Genomic DNA, 27,164 nt, shown 5'->3' on the forward strand with positions numbered 1-27,164 from the left:
AAAACTAGCCAAATATGTGGCTGGAGTTATAGCTCAGTGGTAGAGTGCTGGCCTAGCACATGTGAAACACTGGGTTTGATCCTCGGTACCACATGAAAATATATAAAATAAAGGCATTGTGTCCATCTACAACTAAAAAAATTTGTTAAGAAACTATATAAAAAATAGCCAACTAATACATCAGCATTAATAGTAAGACTTAATTACTGAGGTTGTGTTTATAGCTTAAATGTAAAGAGCTTATGCAGGATGTATGAGGTATGGGGTTTTATCTCTGGCAAAACACACACACACACACACACACACACACACACGTATTAGTTTAAATAAATAACTTGATCTTCTTTAATAAATAAAGAAGTTTAAATAAATAACTTGATCTACTTTCCTTTAAATGACATTATAATGTTAAAGATACTTTATGGATTTGGACAAATTATATTTTGTCCCTTTCTTTTAAATCAACACATCAGCTGTTATATACTATCATTGGAAACATCATTAAGAATCTGGGCTGGTCTCTGACTTGGAACTACATTCATGCCACTTGCATAGCATGTCCAATTGAACTATTTTTAGTTTTATTTTAAAAAAAGTCATTACTCTTAGGTGGGTAAAGAAAAAAAAAGTACAATTTAGATTTTAGGGATTCATCAAAATTCATACTATTCACGTTAATTCATAACTATATCTAATTTAATCACTGCAAAAGCAACAGAATTAAAAAGAAAGAAAACATTTTACCTTCAAATTCAGAATGAACAATGCTTTATTACAATTCATTTAAAAGAATACTGCTAATAATCCAGAAATTTCCTGACCTAATTAACAAGTTGAGGAATTCACCTTTACACCTATTCATTTCTGGGACACAAATTGTACATACATTACCACACAATTATTATTCCACAATATTAAGACTAATAGGCTATATAGGAAAGCATCAATTTTTTAAAAGCAATTAAAATGTAAAAACCAGTAAAAAAAATTTATTCATTTCACTGTATTAGTCCATACTCAGATCATTCAAGATATTCTTTTTGACAATCAGTAGAATTCATTACATACTATAAATAACACCACATTTATGCACAAATAATTTAATTTTTCCGTTAAGAGCTAATCTTCTTTTAAGAATATTTCCCACATATTCACAGTACTTAACATCACAGAACACCCATATTTGGCCTAAATGTCTCTGAATTGTAGCATTACAAGATGGAAGTTCATTATGCCTAATAATTCGATTGAGTTTTACCCAAATGTCTTCCAGAGTTTGATTGTTACAAACATTGTGTTCTATTGTCCATCTTGCTCTATAAAATGAGTGCAAATTTAGTAGTTCTAAAATATCTTGCAATTTTTTAGACAAAGGAAAAATGTTTTCAATACAATTATTGTTGGCAAGTGAAACACTCCAAGACCTCCTCTTATGTTGTTTTCCTTTTTCTGATTTCTTGTCCAGATTTCCAGAATCAGGGTGTTCATTCAAGGTGTCTGACTGGATTAAGTGCTGCTTTTTCAAACTAGGTTGAAACTCCAAAAGATCTACAGTGCAATCATAACTCTGTGATTTAATGTCATGTTTTGAAATGGTTAAGTACTGTTTCACATCTTCAGCTGCCTCTCCAGAAATTATAGGTGGTGATCCTTTAGGTTTGAGTGGAAGCTTGGACCCATCATGTGGAAACCAAGGAATAAATCTTGATAATGGACGAGTAGGAAAGTCTTGCATTGCCTTTTCTGCAATTTTTGGCAGTTGTGTGGGATCACTCTCATAAGGTCGATAATGTATTATTACTTCTGTAGTCATTCTGCAATAATCCATTTACTCTTAATGAAGAGAAAATTTCTTAGCTGAACTCTTCAGAGCTAGAATGTTAATTTACTATTACAAGACTTTCTCTCTTGTCAAACCAGAAGGAACAGGACCTAAAGTGGAAGTATTGCAAAGAATAAGATATGGTAGGGATAGCCTGCATACAAACAGGCAGGAAAAAAAGGAAAAAGGAAACCAATTCCCATATGCTATTTTAACAAAGTGCTATTGATAAGTGTGAATGCATTTCACAAACTTGAAAATCCTTTCTCACCAAAATAAGGGATTTGAATTAAAGTTCATTAAGATCACTTCCAGCCTAATAATGCTAATAGTTAGCATGTTTAACTCAATAGGTATAAAGGACTTGGAAGCATTAATATTAATATATTAATAAAAATCCTTCTCAAAACTATTGCAGAAACAGAGTAAATTAGTGATTCTTAAAGTACCAGATACATATAATGTAATATTTTAAAATTTGAGATGTCTGAACTAAAGGACAATGAAATATCTGTAATTTTTTTATCTGGAAGAAAATCACTTTCTGCTTTAAAACTTTATGAATTTTACCAAACAAATATACAGACTACTTAAAGACTATATCTCATTTTCAGTAGTAAACAGTAAAAACGTGAATATGATTATACTTTGCCTTTTAACCAGGATAGGATGCTATAATCTTCTTTGGATTGAGACTAGTACAGTATTGAGATCCTAGTACCAAGGCTTCTGAATTCCAATTTGAAGGAAGAACAAGTTCTAGACTTATTTTTTTTCTCTTAGAACATAGAAGTCCTCAGGTGGCCCCAAAGTAAGTCACTGATAATAAGTTACAATATATAGAATTTCCAATACATAGGCTCAACAAGGGATTTGTGAGGCTTCCCAAAGAGGCCCAAAGCTATAAGACTACATGTAATACAGGCTCTTTCATAGTCCAACTACTGTAGAAGACAATAAAATAAGAAGTTGAATTTCTTTCCCCTCCAAATTAGAGAACCACTTGATGAGGGTTCTCCAACTGGTAGGATGATCTGGAGTAGGGATTTCAGTCTTGATGTCACAATAGAATTACTGATTCTAAGAGTTAACAAGTAACTAATCTCATAACCCCTTTGACTATAATATATAGTCCACATACTTGATGTGAGATTAGTATCTTTTCTCCACAAATAATCTATTTGTCTAGATCATCTGCTCAGGCTAAGTTTACAGGTACTGCTGCTATATTATTTAATCTTGCAAAGTTTCTTAGTTCTAGGTACAGAGACAATCTTGTTAACTTCATCCATCAGTGTTACAAATTAAATATTACAAACAGAATTGGTGAGCTTCTGGAATGTCTAAAGCCTACATCATAGGGGTAGGGAGAAATGAACAGTCTCTCAAAATGGAAGCCATAAAGAAGGTAAGTCCAATTCAATTGAATTCAAACATCGAATGAGCATTTCCCTAGCTTATTCCGAGGCATTGTTAACCTATATATTAGAGCATTTAGAAATAAAAAGTTCATTTGTGGTAGAATACATGTTATAAAGCTAAAAACATTTGAAATAAAGGGCAGAAATTCCAGAAAAATCTTACTGTTGGTTTTTCCTAAGCTATGATCTAATTCAACCATCAAATTTACTAAAAATTGTCATGTATAGAAAATCAAAGTTGACACGGTTCCCACATACATAATACTGTGAGGTAAACGTCAGTAAGTTTTAATACATATAAGCTATATATAGTGGTACCATGTATTGGTAAATCTCTGCCACTGTCATGCAACACTAATTTCACATTTAAGGTGAAGCCTGGTAACCTAAGTGCCATATGGCTGACCTCAAACAGAAGGAAAAACCTTTGAACGTCAGTTGTAAGTGATTTCAGTTCACAGGGACCTCTTCAGTAGGGTCGAGACGTCAACTTTTGCTCACAGCACAGATCAGAAAGAGTTATCTATCAGCTACTATTTCATTCTAGAAAACGGCTCCGGACCCTAAAAAGCAATGACATCGCTTCCTCCCGCTTGGCCTAAGGCAAAGGGCAGGAGTGCTAGGGCGGACGGTGCTTAAAGAAAGAACGAGGCCTACAGCCCAGACACGAGATCTGTGTGGCAAAGGCTTCGAAACAGAGGAGAGAAAACAGAATAAGGGAAGTAAGGCTCAAAAAAGTTTACCTTTCAGCGCCAGCAGGTGCTCTTGTTTGGGGGGATTCACTTCCATTTTGCCTGGCACGGGATCCACTGCCTACGGTGTCTGAAGAGGTTCAACCTGACCCGGAAGAAAACAGAGAAACGCGCGAGAGGGAAGATCTGTCGTCAAACGCACTTCCAACAGCTTCTTTTGGGGGTGGTACCTTAAATTCTCTTTTTGCTACGTCCTTTACGGCCCTCACAGCTTCTTTTCATCAGTCGTCCGTCCTGTCTTACAGATCTATACATATTATGGTCCATCTACAATCACACATCGCGACTTCAAGAAACCTCTTGTCTATACCAACACGCAGCCTCCTAGACGTCTACGGTGCAGGAATTAAAAAAAAAAAGGAGAGTGGCATGCTGGGATTTGTAGCTTATACAAAAATTGGATTGCCTGCGGGGAGATGTAATACCTTTCCCCCACTCAACCCCCATCTGGTTTGCAATTGGAGAGGCGTTATTACAGGATGGAAAATTTCATACTTGAACTTTTTCTGATTTGTCCTTTTTTTTTCGTTTGTATTTACTTACCTTCGTCCATCAGCTGCAGATTCCTCAATTAAAAAAAAAAAGAAAGAAAGAAAAAGAAAGAAAGAAAAAAGAAAAATTGCCAGTGAGCCAGACCCGGCAGCCAAACAGCCAATGATTGACGGAAGGAGGAGGGCGGGGCCGGCGAGAGGCTTCGCCCCCCACCCCCCCGCGTCGTACTGCGCCTGTGCGCATCGGCGTGCGCTGAGGCCTGTGGGTAGATGGTTCAGCCCCGCCTCCCAGTTGCTGGCTCAGGCCGCTGCCTTTGCTTTGCGGCGCCGCTCCTCCCAGGATGGCTACCCTGATTGTAAACAAGCCTGGAGCAGGACTAGACAGTGGCCGGCAGGGCAGCCGAGGAGCTGCTGTGGTGAAGGTGAGGGACCTTGCGTGCGCTCTTCTCCACAGTCGGCCTCCCTTCGGTTCATCCTGGAGACCCTGCTGCGTCGCTGCGGCCCTGGCTTCGATGGTTGGGATGCGCGGCCTCTGGGCCGCTCTTGGCTCCACGTCTTGCCTTGCCTCCTCCCCCAGCGATCCAGTAACCCGCTCTGGCCCCATGTTGCGTGGTCAGCTCATGTCAGATGTCAGCATCTGCACCCCGTGCATTTGTGAAAAGGACCTTGTCGGCCTGTAAGAGTGACCTGGACTGGTCTTTACTGCTTTAATTAAGTTCAACAGGCATCAGTTAGTTTGTTTTTATTAAATCGAGTACTATATTAGGTGTTTTAGCTCCTCAGTATCTACTTATGAGGTAGATATTAAATCTCACTTTACAAGGAAAGAAACCCATATTTAGGTTAACACAGTAAATGTCAAAAGCCCGTGGTTGAGTGACTCTAAAGTCTGCTTTTCACTGTTGCGCTACTTCTATAATTATACATCTATTATTGGTTGAGCTGCTGCCTTCCTTCTTTGTAATACAGTATCAAAACTTCTGAGAATTCTCTAGCTGCAGCAAAACTGAGCATCAACGCTAGTATTTATGAATTGCCCTGTGCAATTCCTGTGAAATCTGAAATTTAACCACGTTTAAATGTACAAAATGCTACCAAATCAAATGAATATATGTGGAACTCATTTTTCCCTTTCATTGTAGTATGAAAGACCCGAAAGGGATAACTGACCACATGGTCTATAGAGTAACCTTGAGGCTCATCTGTAATGTAAGAGATTGATAATTCTCATTTTTGGCTGTAACTAAGGACTTCAAAAAAACTGTTGATGCGCTCCTTTCAAGTCTGATTATGTTGACATCAGTATATTTTTTAAGTTCCTAGAAGTGAATTTAATGTGCAAACAGGATTGAGAATCACTGAGCCAGATAATTTCTGAAGGTTTTTTTGAATAATGGGTACCTAATGATTTTTCTTCTAATATTGGTGTTATATGATTTCAAATGAGATATTTATGCTATAACTTAGTATCAGTCAATATTGGTGGCTGTTGATTCAGTTGACCTTTGTGAGTGAAGGTATTTTGTAAATATATATAGATACAGGAGAGCCCTCATTATTTACAAATATTGTGTGGTTGAGATTTAAATTTTTGAATTGTGCTTTACTAAGTAGAGAATTCCTGCAGATTCCTGAACTTGTAAGTTCACAAATGGGTATCATTGCCATTTCTATTTTTGTTACCTTGTCTGCCTTATACTTTCAAAAGTGTACCAAATGAAGCTCTCCTTTGTTACAGCATGGAATTTGATTCATAAGAGGTATCCCTTGTTCATTTTCATCTTAACATGTAAAATGTTCCTGAACTCTCAATAAAAATCCTTTTTCAGAAAGCAGGAAGTATTTATTGGAAGGTAAAGGTTGAAATTCATAATGCTAATACTGTGTAAAATGGCCTTTTGTTAAATGAATAAGTTTATAAAACAAAAATCTGATATATTGTAAAATAATTAACATTTAAAAATGAATAAGAAAGGTTTTTTGTTTTGTTTGCTGAACATTCTTAGTCCTTTTAAAAGTATGACCTCGTTTATAAAAATTTGATTTACATTGTTTGAAATAATTTTGAAGCTTTTGAATATTTGTGAAATGTAAAATTAAGTTGATTTTCCCCTATCTAGGACTTAATTTTTTCATACTGTTTAGCTACATTTCCTATTCATAGATCCTGAAGGAAGAATTTCTTGCTCTATTATTTAACAAGTTGATACATGAGTTATTTTTGTATCGATGTTTGGTTTACTAATGAATAGAATTTTACTAGTGATTCTTTTGTGGTAGGGGGCAGGAAGTGAGCCCAGAGCCTCCCATGTGCTGGGCAAATGCTCTATGACTAAACCTCATTCCCAGTGTTTTTGAAAATTGTATTTTGAAACCAGATCTCATAAAATTGCTCAGGCTAACCCAAGGCTAATCCTCCTGTTTTAGCCTTCTGAGTAGCTAGGATTACAGGTGTGTGCCACTGTGTCCAACTTTTACTAGTGTTTCCTCCCCTCCCCTCTTCTTCTCCATCCCTTACTAGTACTTTTTTTGGGGTGGGGGGGAACTGGAGTATTATCTAGCATAGTGATGGGGTCAGAGATATAATATGTGAATGAATTAGGCAAAACTTTAGTTGGATTCCTTTGTTTATTGTCATAAATAAGTTTAATTTATTGTAGTATCACAATATGAGCATTTATTAAAATATTGCATTTATTTATTTTTATTATTTTTTTAGTTGTAGTTGGACACAGTACCTTTATTTTATTTATTTATTTTTATTTTTTTTTCTGGTAGGTGCCAGACATTTTATTTTTTTTAAATTTTTATTTTTTTTATTATTAGTTGTTCAAAACATTACAAAGCTCTTGATATCCTATTTCATACATTTGATTCAAGTGGGTTATGAAATCCCATTTTTATCCCGTATACAGATTGCAGAATCACATCGGTTACACATCCATGTTTTTACATACTGCCATACTAGGGTCTGTTGTATTCTGCTACCTTTCCTATCCTCTACTGTCCTCCCTCCTCTCCCCTCCCATCTTCTCTCTGTACCCCCTCTACTGTAATTCATTTCTCTCCCTTGTTGTTTTTTTTTCCCTTTCCCCTCACTTCCTCTTATATGTAATTTTGTATAACAATGAGGGTCTCCTTCCATTTCCATGCAGTTTCCCTTCTCTCTCCCTTTCCCTCCCACCTCTCGTCCCTGTTTAATGTTAATCTTCTTCTCATGCTCTTCCTCCCTTCTCTGTTCTTAGTTGCTCTCCTTATATCAAAGAAGACATTTGGCATTTGTTTTTTAGGGATTGGCTAGCTTCACTTAGCATAATCTGCTCTAATGCCATCCATCTCCCTGCAAATGCCATGATTTTGTCATTTTTTAGTGCTGAGTAATACTCCATTGTGTATAAATGCCACATTTTTTTTTATCCATTCATCTGTTGATGGGCATCTAGGTTGGTTCCACAGTCTAGCTATTGTGAATTGTGCTGCTGTTTATTTATTTTTTTATGTGGTGCTGAGGATCAAACCCATGGCCTCGAATGTGCTAGGTGAGTGCTCTACTGCTAAGCCACAACCCCAGTCCCGCATTTATTTTTATAATATATAATTGTATTGCTAATCTTTCTGTGTTTAGTTAAATTTGATAAAGTGAAACACAAAGATGGTTCAACATAAACAAATCAATAAACAATACAACACATAAAGAGAATCAAGGATAAAAACTACCTGATTATCTTAATAGATGCAGAAATATCCTCTGACAAAATTCAACATCCCTTCCTGACAAAAGTCTTGAAGAAACTAGGTATGAAATAATCAAACCTCAACATAATAAAGGTTATGTACAACAAATCAGTAGTCAACTTCATAGTGAATGGGAAAAAATCTAAAAGCATTTTCTTTAAAATCAGGAATGAGACAAGGTATCTACTCTTATTCCATATAACACTTAAAATTTTAGCCAGTGCAATCAGACAAAACAAAGATACAAAAGGGATAAAAAAAGGATAGAGGAAAGTCAAATTATACCTGTGCGTATACATGTGTAATTTATGGGTGTTTTTTCCCTGACCCTTTTTCGTAGAAAACCAATACTCCTATGTTATTGGTTTCCTATGTATCCTTCCAGAGATAGTATACTTATGTAGTAATACATAAAATATTTGCACCCTTTTTTTCCCCACTTTAACACAAAATGAATATATTCTATTTATCATTTTTCACTTTGCTTTATTCATATGAAATCATTTTCAGTGTATACACAAGAAAACTTCCTAAATCCCTTCTTGCTACTCTGCTCAAGTTTTATAGCATAAGAGTACACTAGCATTTATTTTCCAGTTTGGTAATGGTATATATTTACTTTGCTTCTAATTGTTTTTAAACAAATTTTGTTATAATGACTTAATCTCATTAATTATACAAATTAATGGATTTATCTGTGACATTTCCTTTCATGCACATATTATATTGTGATTTTTTTTTTAACCCTCCCTGTCCTCTTTTGCCCTGTCCTCTCTATTTCCTCATTCTGGTCCTCTTTCCCTTCCCTAATAAATTCTCTCCCTTATTTTCAGGTCATCTTTTTTTTTCCCCCTGAGTTTTTAGATATGAGAGAAAATATGCAATAATTATCTTTCTCTCTCTGGCGGATTTTGCTTAACATGAAAACTTCTAGTTCCAACCATTTCCCTGCAAATGACTGAATTTTATCCTTCTTTATGGCTGAATAAAATTCCTTGTGTTTATATCCCATATATTTTTTATTTGCTCACCTGTTGATGGGCACTTAAGCTGATTCTACATCTTTACTAATGTGAATAGTGCTGCAGTAAACATAGGTATCTCATTTGTATACTGACTTGATTTCCTGTGGTAATATATGCAAGAGTTGTATAGCTGAATCATATGTAGATCTATTTTGAGTGTTTTGAGAGACTCCTATACTTTTTTCCATAGTGGCTATACGATTTGCATTTCTTCTTTTGAGAAATGTTTATTCAGAACTACCCCCAAACCTCCTGCTCTCCCTGCACTCCTCTCTGCCTAATCCAGAGTACCTCTATTTTTCCTTAGTGCCCCCAACTCCATTGTGAATTAGTGTGCGCATATCAGAGAAAACATTAGGCCTTTGGGTTTTTGGGATTTGCTTATTTCACTTAGCTTGATATTCTCTATGTCCACCCATTTACCTGCAAATGCCATAATTTTATTCTTCTTTAAGGATGAGTAATATTCCATTGTGTGTGTGTGTATTACCACATTTTATTTACCATTCATCTGTTGAAGGGCACCTAGGTGGGTTCCATAGTTTGAAGAACATGCCAATTCTGATAGCCTGTCTTTTGATTGTATGTTTTTTTGCAAGTCATTTACCTGTAATTAGAAGTATATAGATAAAATATTTTCTAAAGTGTCAGTTGATTGCTTTTTTGCCTTTACGGTATCTGATGTAAATAGGCACTAAAATATACTTGAAAATTACTTGTAGTCTTTTCTTGTAAGTTCTTTATCATTTTGAAAGGTAATTGTTATCCTGTCATATATTTTAAATTATATTTATTGAACTTAATGATGGTTTATTAGAGTAAGGTAGTTGCAGAAAAATTGCTTGAGAACCCAACTTTAATGTTATACATTGCTGTTATAGATTCAGTTTTCAAAAGATAAAGATGATGTAATTTACATTATTATGGTCCCTAACCTTTAGTATTTTCAGGGAGATTTTTCTATATAATAGTAATTTGGCAAAGTCAGTCAAATAAATGATTAAAAAGGATTCAATATTTTACCAACTATACAGTTTTATTCATGGAAAAGCAAAGTAACAAGGTGAATTCAATATATTAGGTCAGCTTTTTAAAAAACCCTAAAATACATGTGTTTTTAATACTGCTTAAAATGTATATGTTTTCATTCCAAACATTAGGTTCTGGAGTGTGGAGTTTGTGAAGATGTCTTTTCTTTGCAAGGAGACAAAGTTCCTCGCCTTCTTCTTTGTGGTCACACAGTCTGTCATGACTGTCTTACTCGCCTGCCTCTTCATGGAAGAGCAATTCGTTGCCCATTTGACCGACAAGTGACAGACCTAGGTATGAAAGTTATTTATATGATTTAAGATTGAAAATTATAAGTTGAATGCTTATATTTTAGGAGACTAAGGCAGGAGGATTACAATTTTGAGGACAGCCTGGGCAACTTAGACTCTGTCTCAAAATAGAAATAAAAAATCAAAAAGGTTGGGGATGTAGATTAGCAGTAAAGTGCCCCTGGATTTCACAGTACCAAAAAAAAAAAAAAGAAAGAAAAAAATCATGTAACACAAGTCACATATAAAACAATTTCTTTATTATACTTGATGTTTTCAAACTATAAATGTGCAAAGGGGTTAAAAAAATCTGAGTTTCTAGTAAGTAGTATTTTAAATATAAACAAGCTCACTCTTAATTGTAATTTTTTTATCTTCTGAAATGTTTATATTCAATACTTATATTTGAAGAACTTTAAGACACCTGAGAAATATGTACTACATTTATTCAAAGAAATGAGAACTTTGTATTTGTCACAGATTAAATTATGTGCCTGAATCTGTTAATCCAATAAAACAGTGTTTTCTTTACAAGTAAATGAACCAGTAATGAAAATACAGATATATCACTTGAGTCTCAGCATGTTTTTATTAGTATCAGAGAGAGAGGTGTTTGTAACTTGTGATAACTAGTTGCTTATTTTTGGTTAAAATAGTTTAAAGGTCTTATATTTTTTTTTCAGTTTCTTTATCACTTTTAAAATTTTGCTTTATATATTTCCAAGTAAATTATTGCTTTGAGATGCTGGATTTGGATATAACAACATTTACTGACGTTTAAAAAAATTTTTAAAAATGTAATATAAGTTTTATAGTTTAGTCTTTTTGATAACAGAATTTTCTCCAAAAATAATTTAAGGCTGCCATTTTTTTTTTTTTTTTTTAGGGAAGTAGCACTGTTTACTACTACTATAATGTAGTCCTATATAGAGATAGAGTTCGTAATTATCGTGTGTTAGTTTTTTACTGTGTTTCAATTCTGTGGCATATGTGTTGGTGATTCTTGATGTGGTTGGATGTCATTCTTTTAAAAACCTTTAAAAATTGTGATATAGAAATAATGTATATACACATTGTAGATAATTTGAAAAGTATAAAAATGAAAAAGAAAGATGATTTCTTATTCCTTTTTCTAGAAGAATACTACCATTAATGTTAAAGGTCATAATCAGAATTCTCTAGTCCAAGGATAATATCAGTTACTAGTACTTATCAGAAATATTTCTGATTCTCCTCTTCTGTCCACATGGTAAATTTACACTTCCCTGCCTTCTTATATTTAAGTATGGCTGTACAGTTATTTAACAAGTGAAATGTAAGTGGAAGCAAATTGTTAACTTCCAGGTAGAAGTCATGAAGAGGAGGTTAATGATGATGCAATGTAAGTTCTTTTCCCTGCTACAGTGAGGTGGTCCAGGTGATTGGAGACAGTGGCATGGATAGAGACCATGGACAATGACGAACAAGCTAGCTTTTCTTAGCTTCCCTAACCCCTAAGATGTTGAATGGGTAAAAAAATAAATTTTTGTTGTTTTAACCCATCATGATTATAGAGTTGTTTTGAAGTTACAGAATTATTAAGTGATATTAGGCATATATGTTGGTAGCTTATGTATATATTATATGTGTTCATTATATAATAACTGAATATTTGGATTATTATCAGAATATTTTTGTTTTATTTCATTTTATAATTTTTATTGGTATATTATAATTATACATAATAGTGTGAATTCATTGTGACACATTCATACATGCATCCTGGTGTGGTGGCATACGCCTGTAATCCAAATTACTTAGGATGCTGAAGCAGGAGGATGGCAAATTCAAGGCCAACCTGGGCAACTTTAAGACCCTTCTCCAGATAAAAAATAATTAGGGCTGAGGGTTTAGTTCCGTGGTAAAGTGCCCCTGGGCTCAACCCTCCAGTACCACTACAAAAAAGAGGACATGTCTGAATGCACATAATGTAATATAATTTGGTCATTTTCATTCCTCAGTACCACTGTTTTCCTCCCCTCCTGGTCCTCTTCTACTTTACCGAAGATGATATTTTTAAATGGTCATTTGTATACTACTACTACTTTTTTTTTTTGAGAACCACATCAAGAAGTGTATTTTCCTTCCTTCCTTCCTTCCTTCCTTCCTTCCTTCCTTCCTTCCTTCCTTCCTTCCTTCCTTCCTTTTCCTTTCTTTCCTTTTCTTTTCTTTCCTATTCTTTTCTTTTTTTTTTTAAGGGAAAGAAGAGCCAAGAGAGAGGAGAGACTGCAGGCAGTGGTTTCATTATCCTTTTACATATTTATTCATTTAGTGAACATGTATTAGGTAGCAGCAATGTCAAATGGTATTTTTTGTATAAAAGTTCACCATGGACAGATGTTCCTTTTAACTGCTGAAGGATCTGTCTTATTTGTAGGCTCAGGAAGAGTGTGTGTTTACATATGCTTGTTTATAGGCCTTATGTGGCTGCTATGGGGGAAAAGAAGTGTTAGTTGTTATTCAGATATGCCTGGAGTTTTCTTTTTAGTTATCAATGGACCTTTATTTTATTTATTTGTATGTGGTGTTGAGAATCGAACCCAGTACCTCACACATGCTAGGTAAGCGCCAGCACTCTACTACTGAGCCACAACCCCAGCCCCAGCCTAGAGTCTTATCTGAAAAGGATTATTGTCTTGCTTTAGAGTGAGGCTCTGTTTCTTTTTGTGAAAAGAGGTTAGTCATTGACTGCTGTGACTAAAAGAAGGAGTGAGAGAAAAATCTTAACCTTTAGCTATTCTACTTCCATTGTACTTAGAGTTGGATTTTTTTTAAATTGGGTGTATCTTTTACACAGTGATTTACAAACATTACTCATAGCTTGTTTGTGGTCGTGAAATAAATTTGTTGTGAATAACTCCCTCACCTCCCGCTAGGAATTGATCCCAGAATCAGAATCTTGCTCATGCTAAGTATGTGCTTTACCTCTGATCTACACCCCAGTTCCTACAGCATTTTAAAAAAAGAAATAGAATAAAAAATAGCAGTGTGTTGCACATTGCTGTAAATATTAGTTTGCAAAAACTTTGGGTTGTGATATAAACTGTATTTCTTTTCTTTTCTTTTCTTTTTTTTTTTTTTGATACTGGAGATTGAATCCAGGGGTGCTTTACTACCAAGTTACATCCCAGCCCTTTGTATTTTTTAATTTTGGGGATAGGGTCTCACTAAGTTGCTTAGGACTTACTAATTTGCTGAGGCTGTCCTTGAACTCCTCCTGCTTCAACCTCCTGAGTTGCTGTTATTACAGGTGTACACCATCACACCTGGCTCTAGAATGTATTTCTTATTTTAGGTTGCTGTAAAAAATGTTTGAAAGCACTAATTTTGCTATATGTAGTAAAAGTCAGTGGTAAAATAGTATCTGTGAGGGGCTGGGGTTGTAGCTCAGCGATAGAGTGCTTACCTAGCATGTGTGAGGCCCTGAGTTCGATCCTCAGCACCACATAAAAATAAATAAATAAACAAACAAATAAAGATATTGTGTCCAATTACAACTAAAAAATAAATATTTAAGAAAAAATAGTATCTGTGAAAAATAAATGATAGAAACAGAATTTTAAAATTTTTCTACTTGGAATGTTGAAAGATTCTTCTGTTTTCTAAAGAAAATGCTAACAAAACAGTTGTTCTGGCATAAAAAGAAAATAGGAAATTTAAAAATCTTTAGAATTTAGATACTATTTTTAAAAAATTTTTGTAGTTGTAGATGGACAGAATGCCTTTGTTTATTTTTATGTGGTGTTAAGGATTAAACCCAGTGCCTCACACATGCTAGGCAAGGGTTCTGCCACTGAGCTAACAGCCTCAGCCCCAGAATATAGGTACTATTAATGACTAAAACATGTGACTTAGAAATTAATATTGAAGTATGGGGTAAAATGACTAATATTCCATTTTGTTAACATTTAGTTTTGCTTTTTATGTTTATTCCAGGAGATTCAGGAGTCTGGGGGTTGAAAAAAAATTTTGCCTTATTGGAGCTTTTAGAACGACTGCAAAATGGACATATTGGTCAATATGGAGCTGCAGAGGAAGCCATTGGAGTATCTGGAGAGGTATTGATTGAACTTGGTGAAATATTTGTTAAAAAATGAAACTTTAATTTAAAATATTTACCATTAATAGCATAATATTACCTCATTTAGTTTAGCAACTTTCTAGAAACACAACTTTACATTAGAGTTCTGAAGGCAACACTATTTCCAACAGAATAAAAGTAAAACTGAAGCTTGAGTTCCTTGAAAATATTAAAGTAAGATTACTATAGAAGAGTAAGAAAGATGTGTAAGCTACATTAGAGCAAAGGATGCAAAAATCAATCAACAGTAAAGTAGAACAAAAGAAAGAGAAACTACATGAAAGAGGCCATTCATTTATTATAAGGCAAAATATCTTAAAAATAGCAGTAGCTTCTGCTGTCTTTTTAAAATTATATGTAGATAGAGGCTGGGATTGTGGCTCAGTGGTAGAGTGCTTGCCTAGCACGTGGGAGGCCCTGGGTTCCATCTTCAGTACCACATAAAAATAAAATAAAGATATTGTGTCCAACTACAACTAAAAAGTTAATAAAAAAATAAATTACATGTAGATACACTTTCTTAATCCAGACAGGCAGATGTCTGGTAATTATTGGGTAAAAGTCTATTAACCATATTAAAATACATTTTTAGCACTTCAAGAGTTGTCTGCATAGCTTATTTAACCCTGAATGTGACTTTCTCAGACTGTTCTAGATATTAGAATATTTGTAGTAGATAATTGTAAACGATTTCAGCAATGAATTTTCTTTATCTTTTTCTTTTTTTGTACTGGCAATTGAACCCAGGGGCACTTAACCACTGAGTCACATCCCCAGCCATTTTTATTTTGAGACAGAGTCTTGCTGAGTTGCTTAGAGCCTGACTGTGATGCTGAGGCTGGCTTTAACTTGTGATCCTTGTGCATCAGTCTTCCAAGCTGCTGAAATTACAGGTGTGCAGCATCACATCTGGCAGTGATGAACTTTAAAAGCACGTATTTCGTATCATGAAAAAAAAAAAATCAGATTGATTTCCACTTCGCTTTTATTGTATGATTTTTTTTTTCTTTTTCTTTTTTGGTGGTGCTGGAGATCAAACCCAGGGCTTTGTGCATGTGAGGCAAGCAGTCTACTAACTGAGCTATATCCCTAGCCCCAGAGATGATTTCTTTATATTAAAGTGAATCAGTGAAATGAATTTCAAACTGAAACACTGTTTTCTAAAGTCTTTGCTGATCTTTCACATGCTGTATCTCTTATTTTTATTTCAAAGGACATTAGAATATTATCTAATGTTGACCTTGTAAATTATTTGTCAGGTCTAGAAAACAGAATTCATGAGTATTTTATGGTGCATATACAAATTTCTTATAATTGGAAACAAAACTATTCAACTTTGGGTTTGTTATTTAATGTTGTAAGGAATGACACCATTGATGTATTTTCTAATTTTAATTTCTGGAAAAATTTACTCAATCTCTCTCCTTCCAATTCCAATATTACTACTATTCTTCAAAAGATTCCAAGGCATTTTTTATTATGACATGTTATTTTTCATCCACTTGAAATGCTTTTTAGTAATTCATGGAAATTAGAAATATTTAGAAGTTTATATATTATGTAGATTTTATTATTTTTTAACTTAAGCTGGTGGTTTCTATCCATAATTGTGTAATAGATTTGCTTGTGGAGCTAAGTCTATTGTATAATAGACTTTAATCAATATAATATAAGCTATGATAAGGTATTTGTATATATTTAGGAAAAAATACACAAATTCCAGGCCTCACTTACAACCTATTGAAATAAGTTTCTCGGGTTGAGTCTGAGTGTCTGTGTTTTCAAAAGTTCACAGCTAGCGCCAGGCGTGGTGGCGCATGCCTGTAATCCCATTGGCTCGGGAAGCTGAGATAAGAGAATTGGGAGTTCACAGCCAGCTTCAGCAATGGCAAGGTGCTAATAAGCAACTCAGTGAGACCCTGTCTCTAAATAAAATACAAAATAGGTCTGGGGAATGTGGCTCAGTGGCCAAGTGCCCCTGACTTCAGTCCTCAGTATCCCCCTGCTGCCAAAAAAAAAATAAAAAAGCTTATTCTGCTTCACACTCCCAGGTTACCTAAATAACATTGTGTTGCCAGCCTTCTTATACATGATCATGACAAATAATATTGAAAGCAGTGGGGTCATATTTAGTGTCAGACTTTTTTTGTATTTAAAGAAGACTTGTAATTTTTTATGTTTCAGTTTCTTGTGTATAAATTTAATGGAAGAGATCATTGGACCCATGAGAGGGTTAAGGGTATAGCTTCATTATAGAGCATTTACCTAGTATGCATGAGATCCTGGTTTCTACCTCTGACACCAGAGTTGGGGGAAAAGAGTGTATCCATGACAAGTTTTATTTTTGGCCTCTAAATCTTTACATTTTTTGGTAATTAGTCTTGGAAGTAGCTCCTCACCCACGGAAATGAATACTTTCTCAGAAGAATAACAAATAACCTTTGTAATCAATTACCAGCATATTTTCATTGTAAATAAGATTTGTGGGAGGCTGTGGATTTGGACTGAACACCTGAACTGGGCTTAACAGACCAAACCAATATGAGTTTAATCACAGTTTAGTTAATTATAGTAAATAACACTTTGGTTGTAGGAGGTCGTATAATCATCTTAAGGTATATTGTGTATAAAGACTGGTGAGTTAAAAATAAAAGGGTTTTATATTTCAAAATTTGCCATGTTATAATGAGTTGGGTTCAGTTTTAAGGCATTAATTTTTTTGTTTATCAGAGCATCATTCGTTGTGATGAAGATGAAGCTCATGTTGCATCTGTATATTGCACTGTGTGTGCAACTCACTTGTGCTCAGAGTGCTCTCAAGTTACTCATTCTACGAAGACATTAGCAAAGCACAGGCGAGTGCCTCTGGCTGATAAACCTCATGAGAAAACCATGTGCTCTCAACACCAGGTGCATGCCATTGAGTTTGTTTGCTTGGAAGAAGGTTGTCAAACTAGCCCCCTTATGTGTTGTGTCTGCAAAGAATATGGAAAACACCAAGGTCATAAGGTATGACCTTGTTTTTTATGATCTGTTTTTTTTTTTTTTTTCAAATGATATGGTTCTTTATGCTAAAAAAGAGAACTAAAGAAAAGTTATGTGATGGATGAGTTGGACTGGGTAATGTGAAAAAAAAATGAAAGATTTAATCCTGAATGCCATAAATATTTCAGAGACACCTCATTATTCTTTCTTTACTGAGAAATAAGATTCAGGAAACAAAACTTCTTTGTGTTTTCATAATATGTTGGATTTTAAGGTATTATTTATGTTTGTTAATGAACTGTTGTTTTTAGAGGTAGCCTTGTCTAGCAATAAATGGACTTACAAATTTTGAATTATTTCTTTGTAGTATATTTATTTTATGAAGGAATGAAAAATGAAAGTGAAAAAAATTTTATTTTGTTTTTTACCTTATGCTATACTTTGTCCTGTTTAAAAGCACCTATGGCTGATGTGTTTTTATTTTTTTAAAAGAGGGAGTTAATTAATTTTTTATGTAGTCAAAACTGTGAATTCTCTTCTGTAATTATGTTGCACTGTAGCATTCAGTATTGGAACCAGAAGCTAACCAGATCCGAGCATCAATTTTAGATATGGCTCACTGCATACGGACCTTCACTGAAGAAATCTCAGATTATTCCAGAAAATTAGTTGGAATTGTTCAGCACATTGAAGGCGGTGAACAAATAGTTGAAGATGGAATTGGAATGGCTCACACAGAACATGTATGGATTTTTTTTTCTTCTTCTTACTCTTTTTCATTCTCACTTTATAACCTTCTAAGAAGTATTCCAGAATTAAAATGTGCCAATATCACACTAGTCATTGGAAGTACAGTTTTAAAAAAGTCTTTATCTTCATGAAACTTGAAATTCATCATGGGAGAGAGACAGTTTGTAGTATGGCAACTATTTTGTATGGGTGGTTGAGGAAGTATAGGGTGCGTTGGCAGCTTATAAGAGGGGCAACAATTCATATAGGTCAAGGATGGCTTCCTCAAAGAAGTGATGTCTAAGCTGAAATTTGGAAGAATTCAGTAAGGGAGAAGAGCAGGGTGAGGAGCGAGTTGTCCTAGAGAGGGAAGAGTTTGATGAGATGGCATGAAGTGAGGATTAGACATATTTAGAAATTTAAAGTTCTAACAGATTAGAGAGATAAAGAACAAGTCATGTGAAGTCTCCTAAACCATCTTAAGTTTTAAACTTAGCTTAAGAGCTGTGATAAATTATTGACAGGAGGATCTTGAGTTCAAAGCCAGCTTCAGCAACTTAGCAAGGCCTTAAACAACTTAGCGAGATTCTGTCTCTAATAAAATACAAAAACGGGCTGGGGATGTGGCTCAGTGGTTAAGTGCCCATGGGTTCAATTCTGAGTACAAAACAAAAACAAACAAAAAAGATTGCTCTTAAATGTAGAAAATGAATTGTGAGAAGAACAAGAAGATTGGAAGCAGGAAGACCTGGTAGGACATTGTTGAAATTGAGTTCAGGGATATTTATGGCCTCTAATAATATGATATTAAGAATGGAAAAGGAGATGGATTTTATATTTTAAAGATGTAGAGTAGATAGTCTTAGTGATTATTAGTGTTGATTGGATAAGTAACTTGGAGGGTCAGGCAATTAGACCAATTTGAATGTTACCATAATAATCAGATGGGAGGTGATTATGCTTAGGCCTGGCTGTTGAAGTGGAGGCGTGATCAAATTCTGGATGTAGGACTTTGTGCAGGGGTCAGAGGTCAGGTGAGCATCTTACTGATGGAAGGAGGAAAATGGCAGTGGAGTCAAATTATTAAAAAAAAAAAAAAATTAGGAAAGTGCTTGAGAAGCCATTTGATCACAAGAAAACATGCCTGCTTGCTGCCCTTGGTCTTGACGAGCAGTGATAGCCACCACTGCAGAATGGAGTTCTCCAGTACAAACATATGGCTGCAGATACACTTTGATGGATGCAACCTTGAAAGGACTGACTAGTAAAAGAAGTCTACTCAGAGCTAGGAAGAAGAGCTTCAGTTTCTTAGTTGTTTTTATGAAACTTAAAAGACCTGGCATCTAGGAAAGGGGGAGATTGGCAGCATCATATCTTACAGAAAGATTCCACATAGAAGTTCCAAAGAGGTGATTACTTGGACATAGTGATTACCCCTCCAAATCCAATATTTCCTCCTTCAGGGTATATGAGATTGTTATTAAATTGTATTTACTGTATTTTGAATTTATTTTTCAGCTAATTATGTAAGATAAACTTACATACTCTTTTTTTCCCTTCCCTGAATTTTGCCATTTAGCCTTTAAATTCTAAGCAAATTGTAATAAATCTATTTAGAAGTTTGATTTGAATGTACTATGGTATGAATATTAATAGAAAGTGTGTAAAACTGTATTGTTAAATATTTATGTTCAGTCAGTGGAGGCATGGGAATAGGGTTTCGTCTCATCCTTCCCATGACTTCACATGACTTGTTCTTTATCTCTCTAATCTGTTTTCTTGCCATTCCCCTCTCATAGCTCCAAAAATAAGAAACTTAAAATTTCTAAATAAATTTGTATATACTAAGTAGTAGAAGAGGGTGCTTTGAGCTCCAAAGGAACAGAATAAGAAAACCTTCAGATTGTATGAAATCTAGCGAAAGTTTGTAGTGTAGACTATAGTATACAGTTAGAAAAAGGGCCTGTGAGAATGAGGCAGCAGATGCTTCTTGGACTGGTAGGAGTCTAGGCAAGTTAAAGAAGCTCTCTGTGTTGGAAGAGATTGGCCTTCCTTGGTCTGGGTACAATGATCCATGATCAGAGAAGAGAAAAGTGTCATCATGAGGGCTTTTTTTATGCTTTAAAATGAGGGTTAGAACATTTTTGAAGGCGGGAACCAGGGCAAAGGAAACAGGGTGAGAATTTAGGGTAAGGGTGGGAAGGTTTATCTTAAAGATCTGAAAAATGGAGGAAGGGATAAAAGAGAAAACTTACATAACAGTCTGGACTTTTATCCTCTCGTCTTTCTTTCTTTTTTTTTTTTTTTTTTTTTTGTCTTATTACTGGCCCTTTTAAGACATGGGCCATGCTGCATTGATCTTACTGGTAGTCTCTTGTGCAAAGAGATCTTGGCTTATAGGCATAAGCCTTTGAGTGGTTTTTCTGGATTACTGTACAATCTTGACATTGAATTTGGTCTGTTAGAGGTAAAGTACATGAAAGAGATTATGTACAGGCATTTATGCAGTTGCATGATAAGGAGTATGACCATCAGGAGCTAAGTTAAATGTGCCCAAAGGCACTGCCTCTTGTGTGCAAGGATAGCAGAACACCAGAAGACAGGGTTAAAAATATTTAAATCTTTTAAACCCAGTGCTGGCATACCCCATACTGTTTCTCAGCCTGGCCCCATGCAGCCATAAATTATCTCACTGTGGTCAAGGACACTAGCCCTAAACTGGGGGGAAAAAAATTTTAGAAAAGCTGCCTGGGATGTAGAATAATGGCCAAAGAAAACCTGCCTTCTGCCCTTCCTTTCAGCCCCTTTTGCCCTTGGAAGGTGGGCTGCTGGTCACAAAGAATGTGGTTATAGTAAAGTTTTAGCATTATCAGTTTATGACTTGGAGGCAGGAATAGTCTCTCCTTTAAAGATCTTACAGGACACTCATTTGGCCAGGGTATATTCATGATGGAGGTAGAGCAATTCTTGCTATAACAGTATCCCATCACACTAAATGCCTAGGAGACTAGCAAAATAAATAACTATACACAAAAAATGAAAAAGACAGAAACTAAGGCCAACCTGAGTTTTGTAGGCAGCCGCTACAAAGGGATCTTCAAGGAAGCCTAAAGAAAATGATGGAAAGGGCCTCCTCCATTGCTCATTAATATGACTAGTATAAGAAAAATGCCCAAAAGGAGCCTCTGGGTACAATTTACAGTGGGGAACTTGCTTAAATTTGATGGCATTGTGATAATGATAATGGAGACAGGCTCAAAAATATCCTGTGTTCCAACCCCTTGAATGCAACCTGGGAGGAAAAAGATTAAGGCACAGTTTTTGTAGATGCTGCATTGTCCAGCCCTCTCCTGAGGTGAAATTTGTTGTGTAAATCAGATACACAGATAACATTCATAAGCTCTGTTTCAGATATGAATTTTTAAGAAAGGGTCCAAAACTAGAAAAGATAAAAGAAAGTTGTAGGTATGGAAATATTTCAGTATGGAAAATTAGAAGATAAAAGAAATGTTTCTGGATGAGAAAATATATTGTCCTGTAAAGTAATATTCTTGTATTAAAGTCCAAGATGAAAGAGGGCAAAACTAAGGATGTGAAGAAGTTGTAAATGTTTAAGTAATGTTACAGAAGGTTTGTGGAAGGTCAGTCTCAACTAGTTTGTGTTTGTGATTAAATTGACTATTAATTAGCACAGTTAAAGTTATTTGAACTTTTATGTACTGATATGAAGCAAAGTTTGAAACGTTGATCTGCTCTTATCCATCAGGATAATTTTCTTGTATTTGTTAGGTTTCATTACTTGGGGAAATAGTCTTAAATGAATTAGGGCTTGTACCTGTTTTAAAGTCTTAAATGATTACTTTGTATCTGGTTAAAAAAACCTGTTATTTAGAGTATAACAATATAGTTGACACCCTAAATATATTTGACTAGGTGTTTCAGTCAGCTTTTTCACTGCTGTAACTAAAGGACCTGATCAGAACAATTGTAGAGGAAGAAATTTATTTGAGGGCTCATGGATCCAGAGGTCTTAGTCCATAGAAGGCCAGCTCCATTCCTTGGGGCTTGAGGTGAGGCAGAATGTCATGTTGGAAGAGTGTGGCAGAGTGAAGCAGCTCACATCAACAGGAAGCAAAAAGAAAGGGTCCACTGGTCAGATACAAATATGTACTCAAAGCCATGCCCCAAACCCCACCTCCTCACCACATCCTACCACTTCAGTTACGACTCAGTTAATCCCTATCAGGGGAATAATTTGCTGATTAGGTTAAGACTCTCATGACCTGGTCATTTCTCCTCTGAACCTTCTTGCATTGACTCATACATGAGCTTTTGGAAGGACACCTAACATTCAATCCATAACACTAGGTATATGTATGCATCTGAGAATTATACCAGTTTAAGCCTTGCCTAAATGTTATGTAAAAGTTTATAAAATGAAAGTTTATGTAACTTTGTTGGCAAGATAACCAGTAAGTGTTCTCTTTTATACATTGTGTCTGATATAGAAGGGCCCCATTGTCATTTGAAGACCTATCTTATATCTCTTTGCTTTGACTTAAGTCAGTTTCTGATCATTAACACTGTTTCCTAAATGTATAAGAGTTTATACATTGTGTCTGATATAGAAGGGCCCCATTGTCATTTGAAGACCTATCTTATATCTCTTTGCTTTGACTTAAGTCAGTTTCTGATCATTAACACTGTTTCCTAAATGTATAAGAGATTTAAGGCTGTCCTTGGTTTTTGTTAACTCATGCAGACCTGTGATTATTGTTATTGTATGCTTTGTATTCTAAATTGTATTTCAAAAGTTAAACTTAGTTAAACATAAAGCTTGGGAGAGCACTTTACCAAGTTGGTGTTTTCCAAACTAAAATGATCTGTAGCAATAGTCTTGGATTTGTATAAAAATAACAAATGTGATTGGTATTTATTCATGTCATTTGATGTTTTATGGCTGGATAAAGTAACCTGTTGTCAGTAAGTTGCTCTTCACAGTGAAATAGGAATTTAAATTTATTTTTGGAAGGTAATAAGGAGGGCTTGATTTGTTTAAAGGTAACATTGTAAAACATGGAAGTATTCTGCTACTTTTTACACAAAAAGAAAGTTAAAAGCTCTCTTAGCCAGTTTCTGTTTTGGTACCTGGGATTGAATTTAGGGGCACTTGACCACTTACCCACATCCACAGCCCTATTTTGTATTTTATTTAGAGACAGGGTCTCACTGAGTTGCTTAGCACTTCACTTTTGCTGAGGCTGACTTTGAACCTTGCAATCCTCCTGCCTCAGCCCTCCTGAGCTGCTGGGATTACAGGCATGTGCCACCTTGCCTGACTTCTTTTAGCCTTTCTTTGATTCATGTTTCAGAGGTAATGTTGCATTGTGTTGTTTGTTAAGAGCCCCATTTTACCTGAGATAAGTCTCTGCTTCCCACCTTACTCCATGTTAAAATGAATCTGAAGTAGGCTAAACTTTAGCTCATTTAAAGTTGTGTTCAAAGTATTGACTTTTAAAAAAGTATTTATTTTTTAACTTTTTTAAGTAGACACAATATCTTTATTTTGCATTTATGTGGTGCTGAGGATCGAACTCAGTGCCTCAAGCATGCTAGGCAAGCGCTCTACCCCTGAGCCACAACCCCAGCCCCAAGATTGATTTTTTTTTTTTAAAGATTTCTGTGGTCTCAAACAGGTGCTATAATATATAACTAAGTAAAGGTTCAAGATGATTAAAATCATTTTTCTTGGCTCATAGCTAGTACACAAACTGAATATATTTTTGCCCTGTTACTTTCATTTTGTATTTTCCATATAAACTTTATAACTGTTGCCTGTTAGTGTTTTACAGAGGTACTGCCTCTACAAAAAATCTGGGTTAATTTGAGATAAGCCATCACCTTCAGGACAGATAGTATATAATGCTATCCGGTACTAATACTAACCCCAGTTAAATGAAAGGGTAAATGTAAAGTTATAGATATTGAAGTTATAACCTGTTATAACCTGTTACTCCCTGAATTAATAAAAACCTGTATTTGGGTAAAAATTCTGGATGGATTTTGAAGATAGCAGAATTTATTGAGGGACATGAAAATGAGGGATGTTAAGGATGACTCCTATTTTCTTTTTTTCGGCTTAACAACCTGGAGGATGGAATTACCATTTTCTTAGATGGAGGTAACTAGGTTTGGGGTTGGAGGAGACTAGAGATTAGGTATTCTATTTTGCTTGAGATGTCATTTATAAAATGTTGGATATTCAAAGTCTTATATTTGAGAGGAAAAAAGTCTAATGTGGAAACCTAAATTTTGGAATTTATGGGACATAAATGGTATTTAAAATTTTAATATATTTGTGAAGGTTACATTAGTTTAAAACTCATTTTTTGCCCCTGTAGGTACCAGGTACTGCAGAGAATGCCCGATCATGTGTCCGAGCTTATTTTTCTGATCTACATGAAACTCTGTGTCGTCAAGAAGAAATGGCTCTAAGTGTGGTCGATGCCCATGTTCGTGAAAAACTGATATGGCTCAGGCAGCAACAAGAAGATATGACTATTCTCTTGTCCCAGGTTTCAACTGCCTGTCTCCATTGTGAAAAGACTTTGCAGCAGGTAGGTGGTTTAATGTGGTCAGAACTGTAGTAATAAGATTAACTAGGTAATTGTCAGAGATACATACTAGTCTATTATATTTATTTAATGGACATTTGGGGTTTGCTGCATGCATTACCATTGTGCTTAGAATGTGATCCAACTTCAAATTGCTCCACCAACCATATCATGAGCCTTCTCCATCATAGAGCTATAGGAACTCTCTAACTTGTCTTTATTCAGTCACGCCAACTCTTTCCTCTTCTCTGTGAAGCATATTCTATTCTTTCTGCTGGGAATGCCTGTATCTTTCTTTCTGCTAGTGGAATTCTCCTCCTTCTAGGTCCAGCTCAAATATTTATTTTTTAAAGTTTTCTCTTCCTTGGTCTTTTTTTGGGTGCCTCTCTAGCATATATTCCCTGCCTTAATTCAGTGGTTCTTAACTTCAGTGTCACAGCAAATATGTTTTGTGATGGTTGAGATATCATAAGCAATTTGTTTCCTAGTTTGCAGATTTTTTACTTTTTAATAAATGAGATTCACTGTTCTAATAAAAACGTCAGTCTTGCACATTTTTGTTTTGGATCTTTCATAAGTGGGAAATATAATGATAGCTATTGCCTACAGAATTTCAGAAAGGCTGCAGTCTTTCTTGTCTTTATTGATGTGCTTCCAATAATTATGTTGTTTTTAAGTTATGATAAATTAAACCTTTTGCTATTGTAGAGCTTTTTCTCTTAAATTTCTGATCACACTTACATGAGTGTAGCCAGCTTGTAACCTGATCAGTCTAGAGTTGTTTAATTCTTATCACATTGAATTGTAATAGTTAATGTGTATGCCATATATTTTCTTTCAACTCCAATTCTACTCTTTTTACCATTTGCTTTGTGAGGCTGGTGTTAGAACTCTAAACTACATCTGTTGTCAGCTGGTTCCATGTTAGGTGCTGCCAGTACAGGGCCCTAGAGTGAGGCTGGAAGGCGGGAAGCAGTTTCCTGTGGGTTCTCATTGATTGGGGTTCCTGTAAATATCAGTCCTTATATGAGGAGGCTGAGATGTCTGTTCCCTTCTTTGAGTGTCTTAAGTTTTCATGATTCTATCATCTTCCTTTTATTTCCCTAGCCCTTTTCTTAGAGTTGCTACCTTCATCCTGCCTACTCTTTCACTTATCTAGTTAATAACTACATCTAGTTCACAGTTCTTCATATTAAGTTCTTTGTGTTCAAATAAGTGTGAGATGTAGCTTCTGATTTGACCTTGAATGATAGTGCATGCATATTCATCCTAGATGCTGTCTGGGTGTATTTTTTCATCTTTGTATCTCTATAGTTTTTATTTCTAGGTAGAGCTTAATAAATACTTGTTCAGTTCATGATGGGTGATTAAATAGCAAATTTAGAATGGAATCATGTCCTAAATTGTGTTTACTTGAGTACTGAAAAGTATTTTTATATTTATTTTATGAAAAAATATGTTCATAGGTTGGGGCTATAGCTCAGTGGATGCATGAGGCACTGGGTTTGATCCTCAGCACCACATCAAAATAAACATATAAAATAAAGGCATTCTGTCCACCTACAACTACAAAAATTTTTTTTTAAAAAGAAAAATTATGTTCATAGTTATTGAAATATTTAACAGCATTCTTTTTGTTAAGCATTGTGGCAATATGGCTGGCAAGTGTTAATGACATGGTATTATCTCATGTTAATGTAAGTGAAATTGAGGTTTTAGGTTCATTTTTTCAGATGAATTTGTTAATTTTTTATGATTTTTAAATACTTAATTGACACATAATAATTGTACATATTTATAGGTTACAGTGTGCTGTTTTGATGTATACATTGTATAGTTATCACTTAAGGGAAGTTAGCACATCTATCACCTTAAAATTCTCTCTTCTAGCTATTTTGAAATATACAGTAGAGGATGAGCATCGCTAATCCACAAATCCAAAATTCCAAATGCTCTGAAATCTGAATCTTTTTGAGTGATAACACACAGTGAAAAAGTTTTGATTTCAGAGATTTTTGAATTAGGCATGTTCAGCCGGTAAAATACATGTAAATATGTCAAAATCCTATAAACTTCAAAACCTGAAATAATTCCTATCCTAAGCATTTGGGAAAAGTATGTACATTGTTGCCTCCATACTGTGTAGTGGAA

The 27,164-nt window shown here is 35.0% G+C and overlaps 3 protein-coding genes across 7 annotated transcripts in view; 1 reads left to right on the forward strand and 2 right to left on the reverse strand.

Moving 5' to 3' along the window:
• The window catches only part of TRAPPC13 (trafficking protein particle complex subunit 13), a 33,877-nt gene extending 29,203 nt beyond the window's left edge, over positions 1–4,674 (reverse strand). For 4 of the 5 annotated variants that reach the window (XM_081282690.1, XM_081282689.1, XM_081282688.1 and 1 more), the window contains exon 1: positions 3,987–4,128. In XM_081282690.1, the coding sequence (XP_081138816.1) occupies positions 3,987–4,032 (46 nt within the window). In that variant the 5' untranslated portion in view covers positions 4,033–4,128. Of the gene's footprint in view, positions 1–3,986; positions 4,129–4,538 lie in introns of those variants that run through there. The other variant, XM_081282687.1, reaches the window with a different exon arrangement.
• On the reverse strand, positions 789–4,110 carry SHLD3 (shieldin complex subunit 3). Its single transcript, XM_081282845.1, has 2 exons — positions 3,987–4,110; positions 789–1,932 (listed from the first exon to the last, which is right to left on the reverse strand). Exon 2 carries the CDS (start codon positions 1,826–1,828, stop codon positions 1,061–1,063), a length of 768 nt encoding a protein of 255 aa, XP_081138971.1. The 5' UTR covers positions 1,829–1,932; positions 3,987–4,110; the 3' UTR covers positions 789–1,060.
• An 11-nt stretch (positions 4,675–4,685) lies between the features above and the next one.
• Positions 4,686–27,164, forward strand: part of TRIM23 (tripartite motif containing 23) — a 38,155-nt gene continuing 15,676 nt past the window's right edge. The window contains exons 1-6 of the mRNA XM_081282651.1: positions 4,686–4,908; positions 10,407–10,569; positions 14,541–14,662; positions 17,416–17,694; positions 18,231–18,413; positions 24,801–25,016. Coding sequence (XP_081138777.1) covers positions 4,828–4,908; positions 10,407–10,569; positions 14,541–14,662; positions 17,416–17,694; positions 18,231–18,413; positions 24,801–25,016 — 1,044 coding nt within the window. The 5' untranslated portion in view covers positions 4,686–4,827. The remainder of the gene's footprint in view (positions 4,909–10,406; positions 10,570–14,540; positions 14,663–17,415; positions 17,695–18,230; positions 18,414–24,800; positions 25,017–27,164) is intronic.

Source organism: Spermophilus citellus (genome assembly GCF_964194105.1).
Source record: "Spermophilus citellus genome assembly, chromosome: 1".
Classification (NCBI taxonomy): domain Eukaryota; kingdom Metazoa; phylum Chordata; class Mammalia; order Rodentia; family Sciuridae; genus Spermophilus; species Spermophilus citellus.

Excerpts from the sequence above, each read along its gene's own strand:
- SHLD3 (XM_081282845.1), bottom strand. The coding sequence starts at position 1,828 with ATGGATTATTGCAGAATGACTACAGAAGTAATAATACATTATCGACCT.